A 20,498-nucleotide genomic window follows, 5' to 3' on the forward strand; every position below is an offset into this window, starting at 1 on the left:
GCTCAGTACCTATACATGCACTAATGGAGCGATGTCAGAGTGAGGGGGCTGCCCATTGAAAGGTGCCCGGAGAACAGTTGGGGGTTTGATGCCTTGCTCAAGAGCACCTGGGCCCAGTTTTTCAAAAGTAATCCACTAGGATTTTGGATAACGGATTTGGAGCAAATGGTTTGAAAATGGGTTTTTCAAAAGAAACGGATTCACAATTGGATTAGATCCATAATCTATCTTGATTTTGATCTGGATCAAACCTTTAGTTTGGTTTTTCAGAACCTTTTTGTAGGATTTGGATCACTTGATCCAAAAATCTGATTAAACTGATCCCATCAAAGGGTGGACTCACTGGATTTCATGCCCAAAATGTAATGAAAACTTTAACAATGTATCAAATAATCTATATTGGATCATGCAGTATCTTACAAAGTATCCTATTTATTCATAAGGTTTTAATTTTATTTGTTCATCCGTCAGCTACAGTGATTAGGTAGGCTTAACGTAATCAGCCTTTCAGTATAGGCCTACAGCGAAGTACAAAGAGTTTGGCCTCATAAAATTATCCCCAACACGCTGTCAAAATTGACCAAAAACATACTTCTTCTCTCATAATTGATATATAAATAGGCCTATATATTCATCACAATATTTATTAGTGATGCATGCAATGATTACAGAATAACCAAAAAAATGCAAAGAATGGCAATCCACTGATTTTTGAAATCCAAAACAATCCAAATCAGAAATAGTGTCTAACTAACTTGTTGCACTTCCTGTTTGCTCGTTCTTGCAAAATAAACTTATATGACCCCACACTGGCCATTCTACTTGTTGCTCTTTACATATTATAGTTCTACTTGTGAATTCCTATCCTGTTTGAACACTGGTTATCCAGATTTGGTGATCCTGAAAAGTTCCTATCCGGACAGATTGATCCAATTTGATGTTGCTTTGAAAAACTGGCTCAAAAGTAAGATGGATTACGTGATCACGGATCGCAAAAAAAAGGATTACTAAATCCGGATCAATTTGATCCAGATTACATTTTTTGAAAAACTGGGCCCTGGGTAGTGCCCAAGAGGGGAACTGGCACTTCTCCAGCTACCAGTCCACCACCATACTTTGGTCCGTATGTGGACTTGAACCAGCGATCCTCCAGTTCCCAACCCATCTCCCTGCGGACTGAGTTACAGCCACCTTCTTTAGTTGCATAAGGATAGAAAATCCTGTGTCACTTTTTGCCACTGGGTAGAAACGCAGAAAATAATTTTTGTAAAACAAAATTGTTATATTTATATCATGTAAATTTATACTATTTATTTTTCTTTTATCTTCAAAATATTTAGTTGTTTCTTGTGAATGATTGTGTGATGGAAATTATAAATCAAAGATTCTAATAATTTTGTTCAGTTCAAAAGTTATTTTATTGACTGTTAATGCAATGCCGTCACATCACTGTTCAAACACAAACCAGTGAGGCTGTGTCTGGGCTAAAAGACAGGCCTGAGGGTTCTGTTTGGGAGAATTAGCACTAAAACTGAATTGTGATTATCAAGCGAGATTATGGCAATGTTGAAAAAGTCCACAGTGGTTTAAGATAATACCTCCCTTTCTTATGAAAGGATGTGTTTGCAGCTTTGCAAGGCTTTTTATTTGATATGGATAGTTTACTCTGGGTAATGGCCCCAAATCCTTTTTCAAAGCAGACATGGGTACTTGACACAGCAGGAAAGGACAAATGTTGTATTAATAACAATGACTCTCTGCATATATATACCGTCGAGGGTATGCCAAACCTGTAGGTGGCAGTGAAACGCGAAGCTCAAGCCCACGTTAGCCAATCAGAATTTTGAAAATAGCAACAGCAACAAATCACTTCCTCTCATCTCTTCCTCAGCTGCCTAAACCCCCGTTTGTCTAACTTTACATGCAAACAAAGATTTTCAAAATCTCCTGTCTGTCCAGAGTTCTTACAAAGACTCGATTTCAGAAGTGAATTCTCCGTTTGCGTGTAAACAAAGGGCACAAACGAAGAAAAGTTTCTCCGTTTTTCAAAATAACCATGTATGTTTAAACAGGGCCCAAGTGTCCTGGTTAGCCACTATGGTGTTTCAGGGAGCCAGCATGCACAGTACCAGGACCCTGGAACTGCTAACAGCTAAATGGAATTCAGCCATCACTAATCTTTATTAATTACACCTGTGCTTTTCCTACTGTGGCATGTCAAAATGTCTGTTTAAACAGACCTGTTGTGTCTTTGCTCACTGCCTGAAGTGAAGAAGACCCAATCCTCAAATGCCACACAGGTGAGATGTATGCTTTATTGTAATCACTTTCAAACCATTTGTTTTTTAGAAACAAACATTGAACTTCAGGGACAACCTGATTCACCCCCACCCAGAATACAAATCATTGTATGTGTATAACAAGGGTTTTGGGTATTAAACACCAGCTGCTGGAGGGCCTTGTGCCTTCACGGCAGCTAAATGGCAGCCATTAGCATTACAATAAATGAATACACTGTGTTGCAAATACTTGTTGCTTACAGCAGGTAGCTGTCTTCACAGAAAAGAGTATCCCTGAAAAGGTGACAGCTAACTATTAACCTCGCTAGCCAAATGGAAGTTTTGTATTTAGCCACTTTTTTAACACTAGGCCTGCTTTCTTTTGAGATAAGACAGATGCGGACTTCCTAAAGTATTTTTTAAATTGTACAGGATGTAAAATTGGGCATCCACGAATCAGAAATGGCACGATGTCTTCCGTCTTTCTATTGGGGGTTTCCAGTTGTAGTTCCATCACGGACCAAGTAGGGCGTGTGGACTGGCAGCTGAAGGGGTGCCAGTTCACCTCCTGGGCACTGCTGAGGTGCCCTTGAGCAAGGCACCGACCCCTTAACTTCACGACGCACTGTGCTGCAGTGACCCATCATTCTGACATCTCTCCACTTTGATGCATGTGTGTGTGTTCATCCAGAAAAAAAATAACAGAAGGAATAGCTACTTCATCAATTTCTTTCTTTTCCCTATTGTTCCCAGCGGTACGATCAGCCACCTTGGGCTCCTGGAGGATGCTTACCCTGGGGGCAGAGTACGAGGATACCTGGGCTCCGTCACCTGACAAGAGGGGCCGTCCCAGTCAGCAGGTAGAGGAGAAGGCGGGGCCTGTCGAGGGAGCAGACCCCGGCACTGGAGACCCGGAGGGGCGGTCGTGGAGAGCCGGTGACACCGACACCGTGCACAAGTATGACACAGTTTTACACCTGGATGGGCAGGGCAGAGTGGGAAAGAGAGACGGTGTGCGTCAGATCGTCAGGAAGCATGAGACCCTAAACAGCACGCCATGGCCCCGTGGGTGAGTCCTACAAATTTTACACTTTACACTTAATATTAGCATTTAGGTTTCACTGTTGGAATGCTACATGGCCCCTTAGGCCTATTGGTTCTGTGATACCAACAACTGAAGCTAGCCACATTAGCTGTGTAGCATGCCAAAGTTAACTTTAACAGTAAAACAACTTAAAGGTGGCCAAACTTGAAGCTTCCAGGTTTGAAGATGGGTCAGGGCCAGCCGCTACAGTCCATCCTGAGCATTAGTTTTGAAGTGAATCCTGCTGTGTATCATTACTGAACCCTCGCTGAGGAAGAGTTTTCCAGTTGTTGTTGTTAATCCATTGGTTTTTCTTTCCCATGGGAGGACATGAAGGCTTTTTTTGTTGGTTCATGCAGCCAACAACAGGACAGGTAGCGTGCCTTGCTCCTGCCATGTTACCAGGAGCACCAGATCCACAGGAAACCACAATGGCTGCCCTCCATACCATCCACAGCTTTGTTTTAGGGTGGGCCAAACTAGCTTGGCGGGCATTATATGCAATGGTGACATAACCAAATAATGGAAGTAAGAAGGGGTGCATGATATATCGTCTCAATACCGTTATTGCGATATCACATTGCGCAATATTATATCCAAAGTGCTGCAATAAGTAAGCAATATTTAGTTTACTTTGTAGAGCGCTGCGTCCCTTCCGTTGGTTGTGTTTGATTTAAAGCTTGCTTGAAATACGATACTGATCATCATTTTGATTGGCAAGTTACCGAAACAAATATCGAAATGAATTCAATATTGCAATATCACATTTTGTCAATATTGTGCAACCCTAAAGTAAAGGCTGAGGGTTTAAACTTTAACGACTTTTTACCTCACAAAAAACTAAAAAACACACTAAAGAAAAAAACAAAAAGCATAATAGGGCTTCTTTAACAAAATATATTATGAATATTTAACATAAGCACAAAAGTGAAATAATAAAGGTAATTAAACTAGGTTTTGACATAGGCGGAACCTCTACAAGACCGAGCCTCAAGATAAGTAAGTAAATAAATAATAATAAAGGCTTTCCTCTACTCACTGCTCAGCCAATCAGAAATCACTAGATTAGATTAGATTAGACATAGTGCTTTAGTTGTGCATATTCCCAAACACATATTTCAATTAGATTGGCAAAAACAAGTTGACAATGACAAAGTAAGCCCAGAACTTTTGCGGGCTCGTGGAGTTCTCGGGGGCTCTGGGGAAGGCGGCCCTCTTTGTCCAGCTAGTAATGGATACTGTATTAGTCCCGCAAGGGGAAATTACAATAGGTAACTAAGCCTCTTACATTAGATCAGGGGTCTTCAACATCTTTTAAGCCAAGGGCCCCTGAAAGGAGATGGAGCAGATATTGTATAAAATGAAGTTGCATATTAAACTGGGCCTACAATAAGGTTTAAGGTGACCCAAAGCCTTTCTACATACCTTTTTTATGTAAAATACTAAGCTATTTGAATAGCCTAATAATTGTTGGCATGATTTTATAAATCCTGTTTTATGTGGTACAGTGAATCCTTAGGATTAATAGTCACTAAGGCCATCCACAGATACCCCTACTGTATCTGTGGATGGGCTTAGTGACTACCTTACCTATAGGCCAGTAAGCAGTGGGGATTTAAATCAATAATTTGGCGGTCCCCCTGCATTGACTCTGACGACCCCCTAGGGGTCCCGGTGCCCTTTTTGAAGACCCCTGTATTAGAGTAGTAAAAAGCAGCTGTTTGTTGGCAAATTGGGTTGTACTATTTACAAATTATTCTCCAGTTCACTGGGTATTTTCCATTGGATATTTTATTTCTAAAGGCAACATTACAACAATAGCAATGTAAGCACAACATTGGATAGATAAGACAGTTACTGTTGTATTCTTTTTGCAGTACATTAGCTGAACCACTAGATGGCTCTTCAGCAGTATCTTGAGCATTTGTGATGATTTGGCTGCAGATGAAAACAGAGACCTAGATTATTATTATTATTTTTTTTTAATGATGAGCAAATTTATATAAGACTGGCTCCATTTATACTTGGCCTATTGATTAGACTAAGTTAACTAGTCTAGTTAGGAGGGCAGTTGATTAACTGAATTAGACTAAGGGTTGGGATTAGTTGGATTGAAGGTTAGTCGGGTCTTGTGGTGTCAGTATCACACACACTTCACACACGTTCATGGATAAATTCTAAAATCAAAACGTCTGAAAGGGCACCTTCCACCTTCCGTTTCAAAATGACTGACAGCGCAGTATCAGAGCTGACACTATCTGGCCAAAAGTATGTGGACACCACTGCCCACATACCTCTCATGTTCCTTTTTTGTTTACTCATGGTGAAGTGTTAATGTTCACATACTTTTGAACATATATTTTATGTTGATTAATGAAAAAAAAAGAGAGAAAAAATGTAGAAAAGTAGGCTAATATCTGCCATGTTGTGTGCCTCTTGTGGGGAGGGGCAGGAAATAAGAGCTGCTCAGTGAAAACTAATACACGCCTTAAATCTACAGTAATTAACCAAGTAAAAGGTTTTTGATGTTGCGTATGAATCCATTTTCTAAATCTAATTTTTAAAAGCATGACCATCATCTACGGTAAACGCCATACACAAAATGTTCCCAACGGTAATTAACATTAATTTAAACAGGCTATTATCTAAATTTATAGTGGTCTGTGAATCCCTGTAGCCACTATAAACATGGCTGCTTTATATCCTTCCTATAATAAATAACTCACTCGTGACATATACAGAAAGACAATAGTTTATTAAAACACACGCACACAGCCTGTGAAATACATTTTATACTTCCATTTTTGCTAAAAGCAACAATTATCCTCTCAGACTTTGAGAACCGAGCATGTGGAGGTTTCTCTGATTTGCAAAGCCCTCCTCCTCCTCATCCTCCAACACCCCCCACATGGCTCTGTGCCCCCCTGATTGGTTTACTGGTCACATGGATGGCCCTCTCCACCTTGCTCCTATTTCGTATCGTTTTTGTGTGACAGCAGACTAAGAACTCACTTAAGAAGTTGAATATCTTTATGTTTGCATTATGTTTCTCTAGATTAGGAGAAAGCAAAACACATTGGGAATTATTTACTTTTTCTTTGGAAACAAACGTTTGTTTCTTGAAACATATTTAACATTCACAGAGAAACAGAGTGTATTATCTAGGAATATTCCCACATACTCAGGTAAGTTATCTACAAAGTCCTGTGTAGAGCAGCCGATCAGCTGCAGTGCACTTTGCTGACACCAAGCCTGGGGGCAGTCACATTCAGGCCAACAGAAGTCATGACATCTCCATATATGTAGAAACCATAGTTTTTGTCTTGTCATTATCTCAGTAGATATACAGTTAATACAATTACACAGAGCTTCTGTACTGATTATGAGTTCCTCAGAAATGCACTGTTTAGTGCAGAGCTTCTGTTGGAGAGCACTTGCTGTAGTCAGTAACAACCCCAGTGTGCTGTCTGGGATCCTGGAGAGCCTGGCCGGCATAAGAACTCAAAAATCATACAAAAACATGTGCAATCACCTTGATACATCATGATTTTTACTAATTTTAGGACCTTAAAAATACTATTTTGAACCGTGGTTTCAGAGGTCCACTATAGAATGTGTCTTACCTTTGTTTGGGGTCTCGGAGACCTCGGCTTTAAAACATGGTTATATGTTTTGCACTGTGGATGAACGCTGCACTACCCCTCTAAAATCCCAAATATGTCTATTTGGATTTCTGTATTGGAGTTTTTAACGGCCGTGTGCTTCATGTCATCCCCTCTCTCTCACCCCTTTCATGCCTAAAGGCCTACAAAAATGCCAACAAAAACAGTCTAACAGGAACAGGGAGGTAACCCTGACCCTAAACAACAGTAATGTCACCATGCAGGATCAATATGTACATTTCTATGTGTTTGACTTTTGACAAATAAAATGAATATACAAAAGTATTTTGTAACGATGCTTTCTGGTATTTTTTCACCTTCATTAAGGATGCAAGTCCAGTTTTAGTGAAGGGTTGCTACTTTAATAATGGTCTGTGTTAGGTTTTAATGAGGTAATAAAGAAGACAAAATGTTTGACACTGTGGGACCCCAAACAATAAAGATATGAAGCTAATCTGGGACAAAAAAAATGAGTTAATTTGCAAGTAGATGAAAGCCATTTTTTAAATGAATAACCTTTTGGCATTTCATTGACTGCACACAGATTATTATTTTTTAGGCATTTTCAAGCATTATTTTAGGCACAACGGGAAGAAATGAAAGGGGAGAGAGAGGGAGCCGGCCAAATGCATTGAGGAGCGAACCCCTGTACTTGGGCGCCCGCTAGACTACTGGTTTAGATCCACATTCTATACTTGGGTTTCATTTACATTGTAAGTGTTTTGATTCTGTCAACAACAAGGTAGGTATGCAAAGATTATTTTCATACATGAAGCGTGACTTTATTATCTATTGCGTTCTCGCCAACTTCCTGAGAAAACCAGTCTGACTTTTGCTTGATTTGTCTTCAGTCTGAATGTGGTCAATTACTATACTTTTTTCTTCTTTTAATAAGCTGCCATCCTCTGTGTAGAAGACACGTTTCCCCTTGTTGACGCTAAAAGAAGATTGATTAACCCTCATGTATGGACCCGCGGGGCTTTTGGGAACTTGATTAGTTTTACAGTCTCTCTTACAAGCAGCCAACCAACAGACGCTGAGCGCGTCTGTGCGCTCCAGTCACCGATAGGCCAATTTTGGTCACATGCGCTCTTCCTTATTCCTCTGAGGACTCGCTATATAGCCTTCAGCCCCCATACAGCGAGCGATCACACAGAAATCACAGGATGTTGGATTGGCTTGTGGTATTGTTTTCAGCTGGGGAAAGAAAACGGAGTGATTCTGTTGTTTTCTGACGCTCCTGCTGCTTCTGCCTGACACCCTGAACGTTTCAACTGGTGTTAGGATGCTGTCAGGATTTTAGACAGAGACAGGGTGATTTGGTTTTAATTTCTGCGTGATTTTTCTTTTCCACTCAGAGCCCGGTTGGGATGGATGCAACAGCCTCAGCGAAGTGATTCATATTACAGCTGAAGTGTTTTTCTGTTGCTTTAAACTTTTAGATTTTAAATTTCCCTGGAGATGAATGGATGGAAAGGACCAGGAGGACATGGTTTTCAATGAGGCAAAAATATTATTCTGTTTTCCAAACGCAGCGCTTTCTGTACACTGTGGTTTGGATGAAGTGTGTTTGTGATGCGGTTCACCTCCATTTCCACTGACACCAGTTTGGATTTAACCTTTTGGATCTGTCCGTTTCCAGAATGGCTCGCTTCGCAGAAGATCTACCCTCCCGCTATGGAGGAGGCGCAGGCGGCGGAGGGAGAGGCGCACCGGGCTCTGGGAGAGGGGGAGCCCGGGGTGGTGGCGGCGCTCAGGGTGGCCAGAGGGTGTACAAGCAGTCGATGGCCCAGCGAGCCCGGACAATGGCCATTTACAACCCGAACCCTGTCAAACAAAACTGCCTCACTGTCAACCGCTCCCTCTTCATCTTCCGCGAGGACAACCTCATCAGGAAGTATGCAAAGCGAATAACCGAGTGGCCATATCCTTCCTAAGCAGTAGCACCGCGCACAGAGCAGGTGCATCTGGAGCCTATTACCGGTCTGTCTGTCCTTGCTTGGCGCACACCACACACACACACACACACACACACACACACACACACACACACACACACAGGTTTGAAAAGCGGAAACGCACCACCGCCCGCAGGCCTATTTCCTATTTATTTATTTTCCCACTGTGGAGTAGCAACAGTGTCTTTCTTTCTTCCTGACTGCACCTGCCGCTCCGCTTCTTATCTGTGTTCAACATGACACAAAGATGTTTTCTCAATAGGTGCGGGCAGTGGAAAGACTTCACATCCGCCTTTTGTGTCGCCTTTTCTATTCTCCAGCTCAGCGCGGAGCCTTTAGGCGTCCACGTCGACTGATAAGTTTTGTCAAAATGTCAGCTGTGACTGTCCACCGGGCAGCCCTCCCAGCGTTAGTTATAACGATCGAACGATCGACGCAACTAGAAGTCAGTAAAAAGCTGCGTGCGTAACAGGGAAATTGGTGAGGTGGCTGCGTACACCGACTGCCCTCCAGTTCTCCACTCGTTTCTTTCTTATGAAAAGGCGCAGTTTGTTCTGGAGGAAGAGAGACCGGGTCCTGTAGCAGCACCGCCTCGTTGTCACGGGTAGGAGCCCTCTCCATGGTGCTGAAGTCGCCCACGTTCACAGCTCCACGCAACACTTTGAACGCTGCAAAAATGTCCACTTCAGGGAGTCATGGTCAGGGTGACATTTTCAGCGTGTGTCTGAGGCGGTTTCATCTAATTTAAGATGGGGAATATGTCCAATTCTTGAAGTAAGGTTAAACCCACAATAGCAGCCAATAAGGACAAGTCTGGAAACCTGTGATTTGGTGTGTAAACAAATTAAAAAAATGTTGTTTCATAAGCAAAAGACATATCTTTCGACCCGTTTGTACTTTAACATAGACAATTTCCATGCTCTAAAAAGTCCTCAATACCAGAAATCCAGCCAGTGCGTGTTTTGCAGTGGAATGATAATGCTTGGAAGACGTCCATGCTGTTTACCAACACAAGGCGAGAGCTGGATCTGCGATGTGGTGACAGTGAGAACAACATTAGCTGTAATAGAATAACAATGACTATCAATTTATCTGAACTTCCCACGCCATGGAACCAAAAGAAAAATTCACAGGAAACTGAAAATCAAGTTGCCATTATGCCCATTTCCTTTTTAAGTTTACTGCCAGGAAAACAATGTTCTGGTTGCATAATTAGGTGTGTTATGGGTAATAATCCTACATCTTGGCCTTAATGGTCATAAGCGCCCTATTCCCTTGCAATTCATAGACTTTCAATAGGCCCTGACCCGCAGGCAATGACCCAGTGAAAATGGATTGCAGAATGAGCCAACGTTGAAAATGGCTAGAATTGGTCAACCATCTGGAAAGACCATGAGCGCATGTATAGGATGCTTTTATTCCATAAAGCCTTCAACCGGAGCCTGATGAAAGATATATGCTTTAGAGGACAGATTATGTCGAAATTTAGGAATCATTTGTCATACAGCATCATGCAGGAAAATGTGATCTGATGTGTTTTTATTAGACTAAGAGTAAACCTTAATTGGCTACTCATTGTACTCCTGGTAAACACATTTATCCTGTTTAAAAGTCGGTCTTTAAACATACCATATCAAAATGTTATTTATGATAAAGCTGTGAAATGAAATGAATGCAACGTTCTCTCTTTAAACGGCTCCTTAACCCTCTCACTCCATTTGAGTACATGATCCTCGCTACAATTATCGCCAACTGCATCGTTTTGGCCCTGGAGCAGCATCTACCTGCCAGCGACAAGACACCCATGTCAGAACGCCTGGTAAGTGCTTCAACGTGCCGGAGGTCACTTTCTTTAGACAAAGAGCTTTTCAACAGCAGTCTGCTAGTCACACAGATATGGAGCGTAATCAAAGTACCACCCCAGTTAGAAGGGTTTTTCCTCTAGCTCCTCAAGGAAGCCATCAGAGCCTCTCTGTGAGCTAGCCTGTTCCCCCAGTTTCTCAGTTTAAACCAACATTTGAACTGCGATGGTCAAGTCTAGCATAGCTAGCCAGTATCCAAGACTTTATCTTGAAATAGAGAGCCAGAGACATTACAAAGAGAAACAGCTTGGTGTGAAAAAAGCCAATGAATTCCTCTCATATTCAACCACCTGCTTCTGTTTTTTCCCCCCCCGAGTTAATCCGGCAGCTGCGATGCAAATTCAACAGTGAAGACCAGAAAAACGTAAAAAAGGTAGCATTCAGGAACCTGAGAAAGAGATTAGAGTGGTTACACAAAGGAGTAAACAAGCATCCTCTTCTCGTGTCCTTCCACCTCAAGGATGTAAAACAACAAGAAGCCTTTTAATCAGAAAAAGGATCAGCTATTATTCATGAAGCTCCGTCCACAGAGTAGGACGTGTGCAATAAGTGGAGGCGATGAGAGAATCTTTTCAGTATGTATTTCAGATCTATTGCTGGTTTTAAGCGCCATGATCTTTAGGGATTTTCCCGGCCGTCTTTTGCAAGTGTATTTACAATTTAGAAGTATTTTAGATGTATGTATAATAGATGTTAACATACTACTTGAACAGGCATTTATCCAGGCAGTCCTCCAGCTCTGTCATTACATAACACATTCAATTGTTTTGTCTGTGAATCTTGTCTTTGTATAGCGTGCCAAAATGAATATACTGTATGACACATTGAATGTCTGTCATTGTTGAAATGTGCAGGCTCCTACGGCTTATCTTAGTAGCCAGGAAGAGCTTCCCTGCTTCTCAACAACATCATTATACCACCACAGTCTTCACACTGGATGCAACAACTGTTATTCAACATACATTATCTCTGGATGTTCACTGTAGTCAGCCAGTGCTATAGAAAAGGTCACATTTCTTATAGTGCTAAGGCCTATCACACTGCCTTTACATGATTATTTATGTTGAAGCCTTGGGTGGGGGGGTTGGGTACACTGTCTGTCATGTTATAGTATGCTGGGTGCAAGGAAGGAAAAGCAAAGGAGAGAGGTTAGCGTAGGCATGAGATATCTTATGCCCCGTACATCACCCCAGGCTCTTGCAGATATTAATGGAGGCAAAAGAAAAAGTGTCATGTCATAAGCGCCTGATCTATCTCCTTTACTTACAGCAAGGCCCAGGGTTAACCTTGCCACAAAACTGTGACACACTGTTGATTGTATTTGGAAAAATGAACAATGTGCCCAAATTAATCATCTCAAAGTCGTGTGTGGTGCTTATGCTCTCAGTAGGAAAGAGCCCTTTAAAACAGAAACATCTTTGAGTACGTTTACATGCACACCAATATTCCACTATCATTCCGAATATGAAAATATTTAATGAATTTGATACAGGTCATGTAAACGGGATATTCCGGTTAGATGTTCCGAATAAGGCCTTTTTCCGAACATAGCATTTTCTGATTAAGACATGGAATATTCCAGTTTTATTTGGGTTTTAGAGGCATTCTTTGGACATGTAGCCTATACAGCGCATTTGGAATATGCATCTCAGTCTGGGGTTTTACCGCAGTTTACGACCTCGCGCCTGTTTGCAGCTTGTGGTCAGCACTGTACGTTGCTATGACACAAACCAACCAGCCAACAGTTTGCAAGGCTGCAGACCTGATAAGGAGAAACACAGCTACTTTTAAACCTTATCAGGTTTTTGGATATGTGTAAACATCGCTACTCTGATCTTTTCAAGATGCTGGTTGAAGGACTGAAAGAGGGACGCTGTGTTCACATGGTCCAACAATTCTGCAATATTTTTTTAAACAATTTCAATTAGCCATGTAAACAGCTTACAAGGGTACAAGGGTACAAGCGGCCGAAATGGGTTTCCTCAGGAGGGTGGCTGGCGTCTCCCTTAGAGATAGGGTGAAAAGCTCAGTCATCCGAGAGGAGCTCGGAGTAGAGCCGCTGCTCCTTCGCGTTGAAAGGAGCCAGTTGAGGTGGTTCGGGCATCTGGTAAGGATGCCTCCTGGGCGCCTCCCTAGGGAGGTATTCCAGGCACGTCCAACTGGGAGGAGACCTCGGGGAAGACCCAGGACTAGGTGGAGAGATTATATCTCCAACCTGGCCTGGGAACGCCTCGGGATCCCCCAGTCGGAGCTAGTTGATGTGGCTCGGGAAAGGGAAGTTTGGGGTCCCCTACTGGAGCTGCTGCCCCCGCGACCCGATACCGGATAAGCGGATGAAGATGGATGGATGGATGGATGGATGGATGTAAACAGCTTAGTCGGAATATCGTCTTTTTCGGAAAAAGGCCAAAAAACAGAATATTTACATGTAAAAGTAGCCAGTGTCCTATTGGAAACATGCTTTTGTTTTGCCCTCATTTCACATTAGAGGGGTACTTGAGCACGTCCCCCTCTGGTCACTCCAGGGACTGCCCAGTTCCATTATTCCATGCTTCATTTTTGTCTTACTGTCACACCAGAGCAGGCACTTTAATGTGTGTCTTTCTGGTTGGTCAAAATGTTGGTCCAAGTACCGGTTGGTCCTGTACACATGCCTTTCGGCTTGGCCATCTAACATCGTTTTACCCCTATGGTTGTACCAAGAAGCCCCCAATTACCCTTGTGGTCGCTACATGTGCCGCCAATTCCTTGCTTCATTTTTGTACAATAACACACGAAAGGGGCACTTAAATGACCCAAGTGGTTGGTCCAAATCTCTCACTGGTCAACCCAAATGCCCCTGAATTCGGCCCAAGTACCCATAGGATTGGCCCTAGTTGTTCCTGAGTGCCTCCCACTTCTATGCTTTAATTTCGCCCAAATGTCACACCAGAGGGGCAATTGAACAGCCCAAGTTCATCTTGGTTGGCCAAGTTTCCAACCTAGGAGGCCCAAATTCCGCGTTCGAGTGCGCAATTGGCCTTCTGGTCGTTATCCATGCCCTTCTGTTTACTCCAAGTCCCCTCCACTTTCCCTCTTCATTTTGCCCCAATCTCACGTAAGAAAGGTGCACATGCCTTTGTTGTTGCCCCTTATGCCCCACTGTTCAACCCAAGCTCTTCTGTTCTTTTTACCATTTCCCCTACTGCGAGTACAATCTGCTTTCTCATTTTCTTTGACCCAGGTACCCCCCTAGTTTACCCAAATGTCCAAGCACCCCTTTGGTTGACCCAGGTGGCTTTGTTGGCCTGGTTACCCCAATGGGTAGAGCCCCTCTGCTCCATTTGCACAGCACCAGTCAACTTCAGCACCAGTCAACTTCTCTGGTGTGGTAATGGGGCACAAATGAACCAAAATTAGCTCTCATCAATTTAAGTTACTTTATTTAATATGTCTGAACACATTAAGTGAGCAGGCCTGAGGCTGTGTTGATTTAACATTGCTCTTAAGATCATACTATGTGCGTGAATATTGTTTTCACTGTATTAACTCTTTTTATCAAAAGATGATGGCTCCACTTATTGCACTTCTGTTTATGCTAGTGCAAGAAGTGAAAGGAGCCATCTTTATTTATTTTTCTCTGACTTACCCCCCCCCTCTCTTTGACTTAATGCTTCATTAATCCCGCTCTGCCATCTAACAAAAAGATCGTCTTCTGTCACTCTCGTCCTCTCTCTGTCTTTCTGTAGGAAGACACAGAGCCCTACTTTATTGGAATATTCTGTTTCGAGGCTGCCATTAAGATCATCGCCCTGGGCTTTGCATTTCACAAAGGCTCCTACCTCCGCAACGGCTGGAATGTAATGGACTTCGTGGTCGTCCTCACAGGGTAAGTCCCTCGCCCGCTGGGTGTCAGCTGGAGATGGAAGTCACAAGTGAGAGAGTGGTTTCTTTTGTGTATATCTTTGAGCGCCTTGAGAGAGTGTGTGGAATCACCTTTTTTCCAGTTAGGGCATCGGCCTACAAACCTCTTTACGTTATTCAACAAGTAACACAAGACTGTAAAAGATGTAAAGAGTGTCACAAGGAACATTTGATGCTTCGGCCTTTCCATTTCTGTCCTTAATTTTGACTCTGTTACTTGACTACACTATATAGACACATACGTGTGTGTGTGTGTGTGTGTGTGGTTTGTGTCCGTGTTTTGTGTGGTGGGTGTGTGTGTGTGTGTGTGTGTGTGTGTGTGTGTGTGTGTGTGTGTGTGTGTGTGTGTGTGTGTGTGTGTGTGTGTGTGTGTGTGTGTGTGTGTGTGTGTGTGTGTGTGTGTGTGTGTGTGTGTGTGTGTGTGTGTGTGTGTGTGTGTGTGTGTGTGTGTGTGTGTGTGTGTGTGTGTGTGTGTGTGTGTGTGTGTGTGTGTGTGTGTGTGTGTGTGGTGGATTAACTTATTAGCTAAGTGGACCACACAATTGTGTGGACAGATGTTTTATAGTTCTTCTTAAGCAGCCCTTAGTCGGGCTCGGACAAGAATGGCTGCCTGGCAGGGAGGCTGTACACTCTGGGGCTTTGGAGACATGTAATGGCCTGTGTTTCTGTTTATCCAAAAGGGTCCTGAAAAGTCAATGACATAGCAATGGTCAGGTCAATTGTTCTGTAAGATAACTGCTGGGATTTCAATTTAGGCAGCACTAAAGCTTTGTCTGGAACGTGGTATGATGCTCATTCTCACATTTTAGCTGTTGATGGTAATCAGAAGGTTGCCAGCATAAAGTTGGGATCCTGTATCCTTCTGTCAATTTTTAGTTGACTCCTACCCCTGGCTTCAGCAGAAGAATATTTCTTAAATTTCCTTATTTCCTCAAAAAGACCGGAATCATGTCCTGTCAAGCTGCTTAAGTCTTTAATCCAATATCATTGCTCGTTTTTAGGTTTATACGTTTTGTGTTTCTACTAGAACATGTCTACATGCTTTAATGCTCCTAAAACAAATTCAAAATGCTGTGTTTTGGCTCCTATCTCTTTAAGCCCCCCTTCCGTAAAGACCTCTGATTGGTCAGTGTTTCTGGGTCTTTCGAATCAGCTGTTAAATAACTATAATGGCATTGTAGCCACTTTCTATCTATATCTATTAGAGGTGGGGAAAAGAAATCGATTCTTAAATGCATCGCGATTGTCTAGAACTATTTTATGCTTGATTCTGTAAGTTAATCGCTTAAAAAAAAAAAATATATATATATCACACCCACACACACACACACACCAACACCAACACACACACACACACACACACAATTTCTTTTTCTGATCAAAATCCATACATTTAAAAAAGAGTAACTGAAAGTGGATGGAATAATGAACAACTGATAAAGTTTTTGTGTTGTATGTGTTGTGTGTATGTGTATAATATTGTATGTATGTATGTATATGTGTGTGATATATATAATATATATATATATATATTATTTTTATATATATATATAATATATATATATATATATTATATATATAGTCATCATTAAACAGACTGAGCCTCTGACATGGAAGTAAAATGTGAGAGAAGGTGACTTTCACAATCAGTTAAGGCTTAAGCAAGAAATGACTACACAATAAAAACCTCAGTAGACTAAATAAGTCAAAATCTAATAAACTCAGATTTATATGTATATTTTTTTAAATCACGCATGGAAATGTACATAAAGAAATTGTTTGGTTTAGAATAAGCGTTTTGCCTCTGAATCAAATCGTGAGATGCCCAGAGATCCCCACCCCTAAAAATATATTAGTATAGTTGTCACATCACAATAATACAGGAAGTCCTGACAGCTCATTTGAAGGCACAGTTTCTGAATCCAGGCTGTGTGCATTTCTCTGTGTATTGAGCGTTTTGATACTTACGCAGTATTTATATAGCACCTCGACCTGCTTTGAATTAAAAAAAAAAAGTCATGGAAATCAAATTGTTGACAATATTGGACCTTTCAACATAACCATCTGTGTGATGGAGTGTTGTGATACTCTCCAGCTGGCACATTTATTGTGGTTTAAGATAATCAGACCTATGCGAAGTGTTTATCTGCTTGTCAGGTCCTTCATGTTCTAGTTGACATCAATTTTGCACCTTTTTAGTGCTGAAATGCACCCTATAATTTAATCCCAACTTGTCTCTGTCCAAGTGGGACACATCTTTTCTTTGCTTTATTATCCCCCTAGAAAGGCGCTTGAGGCATGTAAAATGTTACGAACATTTTTGTTTTTGTATGATAGGGGCCTGTTTATGTGAAGGTGCACTGCACCCTCTAGTTTTTCCCCTAATGTCCCAAGAAATGGGTTTTTCCTAGGCGAGGTGCTTGGTAAGATGTACAGCTCATTGTGTATATTGGGCCCATGTTAGTGTACTCAGAGGAAGAAGACGCAGTATACCCAAAGCTGCAGGATTTCCATATACCCACTTAAAAATGCCCAATGACACGCAACATAAAGTACTTTACATTATATTTTTGATATATTTTGAGTTGTCATCTGTGGTTTTCTTCTACACAAAATAAAGGTGTTTGTTCATAAAAGTGTATCCAAGTACACAAAATGAAGTCGTTAATGCTCAACACTTCCCAGGGTAGGACACCCAGACTATGATATGCTGCTCCCCCAAAGGCAGATAGATAGATAGATAGATAGATAGATAGATAGATAATATCTCTACCTACAAACTCCCGCTGCTGGATGAAGTATTTGATTTTTACTTGGATACTTGTACAACAATGTGAAAGTACTCCAATAATCCCCTCGTAAAATGTCCCTGTGTCCTCCTTCACAGCCTGAAAAACAATCATGCCATGCTCGAAATTTTATCCAGGTTCACTTGATGCTCTTAATGCGCCTCTTGCTTTGTTGCATTTATGAGCAGAGCGATATTCTACTGCCTTAGTGCTGTTTGAGGTCTTAATTGGATTTGAGCTGTAAATATGTCTATTTCAGAAAGTTAATAAACAAATGAATTAAGGTTGATATTGAATGAGGAACAGAACAATGATTGCAAAGAGGTGGTAAACAAGTGTTTGACGTGATGAGAAAAACGGACAAATAAAAGAACGGAGTGAAGAGGGTAAATAGGGATACGTTTCTATATTTCCTTTGGATTCATTTGTAAATAAATATCAGAATTTTAAATTACACTTCATGCATTTTAAACCAACACTCAGAAAGATCATTTTCTAAATGAAAATATCTTTTGTTTCAAGCCATAGCCAGCACATCAACAGTTCAGAAATGCTTTCTCTTTTACACAGCACATAAGTGGGACGATTGTAGTTGGAGTTGTGATTGGATTTGATGTTCTCCCACAATACAGACACAGTGGATGGGTTTCTGTGTGCAAGATGAAAGGACATGATCTATAAATGCAAGTCTGAATTCACACTGGTTTGTTGCTCGGAGCAGTTCCACATAGAAAGACGCACCGGCTGCTTTCAGTGGCATGCGATACACTTTGTTCATCAATCGCACAACAGCAGGGGTTTGCAATCATCTTGGTTGCTTTATGAGGTATCAAGACATGGCGTATTCATGTGTTAAAAACATGAGTTTGTTCTGATTCATACCAAAGTATTTAAATATGGCATTGTCACAAAATAAGATAATCTAAGGCCAGGCAGATAATGCATTTAAAGGAATTTGTCCACATCACCTGTTTGTTTCCGAGTTTTTTCTTCTTAAAAACTAAAGCTTAGGAGAACTAGCACTTTGGTTTTGGCTTCCCATTGCTGACCCAGCTGGATACAAATTAACCATTATGTTGTGTAAGCGCATGTCTTCGTTTGGTTGCCAAGCAACCGTGTGTGGGTGTGGGTGTGGGTGTGGGGGTGTGTGTGTGTGGGTGTGGGCGGGCGCATGGGGGGCTAAGGTGTCCAGACCACATCAATTCCAAATCACTCAGATCCCCTCTGGATGTGGTTTTGCTCACTGGGTCACAGTGTGAATGAACTGATCCTTGGAGAAATCTTCCTGGTGGCAATTGATAAAAAGATAGAGAAGACATTTAAGCATATCCTCAGATGGTAAGCCTCCTTTAGTGTAAGTTAAGAGGATTACACACACACACACACACCTGGGTGTTAAAATCTGCTTTGTCCTGTGTAGTCCACAGAGGGGATGAACAGCCTGCATTAGGTATGATATAAAAGATCAAATGATAACTTTGTGAGAATATTTTGAGTAGCAAGAGAATTAGAAATCAATAAGTGAGAAACCCAGAGATGAACATTAACCCTACTACAGTTGGATGTTATCCATCAATGCATGAATGATTGATCATTTGCTGGGTGATCTATCAGAAGTGACTGGTGATGGTTTTTATTGATCCTGCTGGTCCAAAATCTGATTTTGGAAGTGCTCTGAGAGGGTGTAATTGTGGCTCTGCTACTACACATATACTATAAAACATTCAGTTTTGCTCTAGCCGATAATGTTTCTTACTCTTTTTCCAATTAGCTAAGAATCCGTATAAATTCTCTGCCTGTTGGACAGTTCCAGTGCTTAGTCCTTAAGGTAATTACGCTGACACAGCCATCCAATCTGAATGAAAGGATCTAAATGATAGTGTAGCTGGAGGCAGTGGCAGACCTTTAATCTGTCTTGATCAGGCATTAGGGGCTCCTAACAAGAGAATAAATGCCCGGGTTGCCAAAGGCCTGATCAATAGAACACTGAGCCGGTCAACCCAGAAACACTGTGCCCTGCTGAGGAGGCAGACCTGTCCAATCACACGCTGAGCACAGCAGCGTCTGTGACATGAAAAAACTGGGGAAAAAGCCGGCTCTACTTTGAAAACCCTTTTCTTTTCCGAAACATTAATAACATTTGCCTGAAGCATTGTGCTCACAGAAACTGGCTGGCAATAAAAAGTTTTTAAAAAATCCAAGAAAAAAGGGATTTATAATTTAAATGACATTTGATGACATTTGTTCCAATTTCTGACACCAAACTCAATAGGAGTACATTTATTCTATTACCAGAATGTTTTTCCTCCAGAAGCTTTTTTAAATCCAGCAGTGTAGAACAGTTTCTTAAATGTTGAAATGCAGCCATTTTTTTAGCAAATGCAGAAAATGATGTTACGTTTTTTTCCGTTTGCTAAACAGTGGGCACAACTGAAATCACTTGCAAAACTCTAACTACAGTCTGCACAGTTCATGGAAACCAAACTCTAGTTTATTTTTCATTGCTTGAGCACATTTTTCAAAAATCTACACACTTAGCCCATGGCTTTGACCACAACCTGCCCACACAGTGGATTTACAGCATTTTGTTCAGATGCTAACACACTGCTGTCCCAACTGTTAACCATGCATTCAAAACAGAATGGATCTCAGTCTGGTGCCTCTCAAACACTGCTGATTGCAATTTTAGCTGAAAGCCTAAGCAGGTGTCTTGTTTTAGGCTAGTTAGGGAACATTTGGGGTGGCAGTAGCTCAGCCCGTAAGGAGTTGGGTTGGGAACCGAAGGGTTGCTGGTTCAAGTCCACATACGGACCAAAGCATGGTGGTGGACTGGTAGCTGGAGAGGTGCCAGTACATCTGCTGGACACTACCAAGGTGCTCTTGACCAAGGCATCAAACCCCCAACTGCCTGGGGCGCCTTTCAATGGGCAGCCCTCTCACTCTGACATCTCTCCATTAGTG

At 41.7% G+C, this 20,498-nt stretch overlaps 1 protein-coding gene across 8 annotated transcripts in view; it reads left to right on the plus strand.

Annotated features, from left to right (window-relative positions):
* The window catches only part of cacna1bb (calcium channel, voltage-dependent, N type, alpha 1B subunit, b), a 300,576-nt gene that overhangs the window by 279 nt on the left and 279,799 nt on the right, over positions 1–20,498 (plus strand). For 7 of the 8 annotated variants that reach the window (XM_032540360.1, XM_032540362.1, XM_032540361.1 and 4 more), the window contains exons 2-5: positions 3,033–3,348; positions 8,668–8,949; positions 10,697–10,802; positions 14,574–14,713. In XM_032540360.1, the coding sequence (XP_032396251.1) occupies positions 3,033–3,348; positions 8,668–8,949; positions 10,697–10,802; positions 14,574–14,713 (844 nt within the window). Of the gene's footprint in view, positions 1–3,032; positions 3,349–8,628; positions 8,950–10,696; positions 10,803–14,573; positions 14,714–20,498 lie in introns of those variants that run through there. The other variant, XM_032540367.1, reaches the window with a different exon arrangement.

This window comes from Etheostoma spectabile, chromosome 16, assembly GCF_008692095.1.
Source record: "Etheostoma spectabile isolate EspeVRDwgs_2016 chromosome 16, UIUC_Espe_1.0, whole genome shotgun sequence".
In the NCBI taxonomy this organism is placed as follows: domain Eukaryota; kingdom Metazoa; phylum Chordata; class Actinopteri; order Perciformes; family Percidae; genus Etheostoma; species Etheostoma spectabile.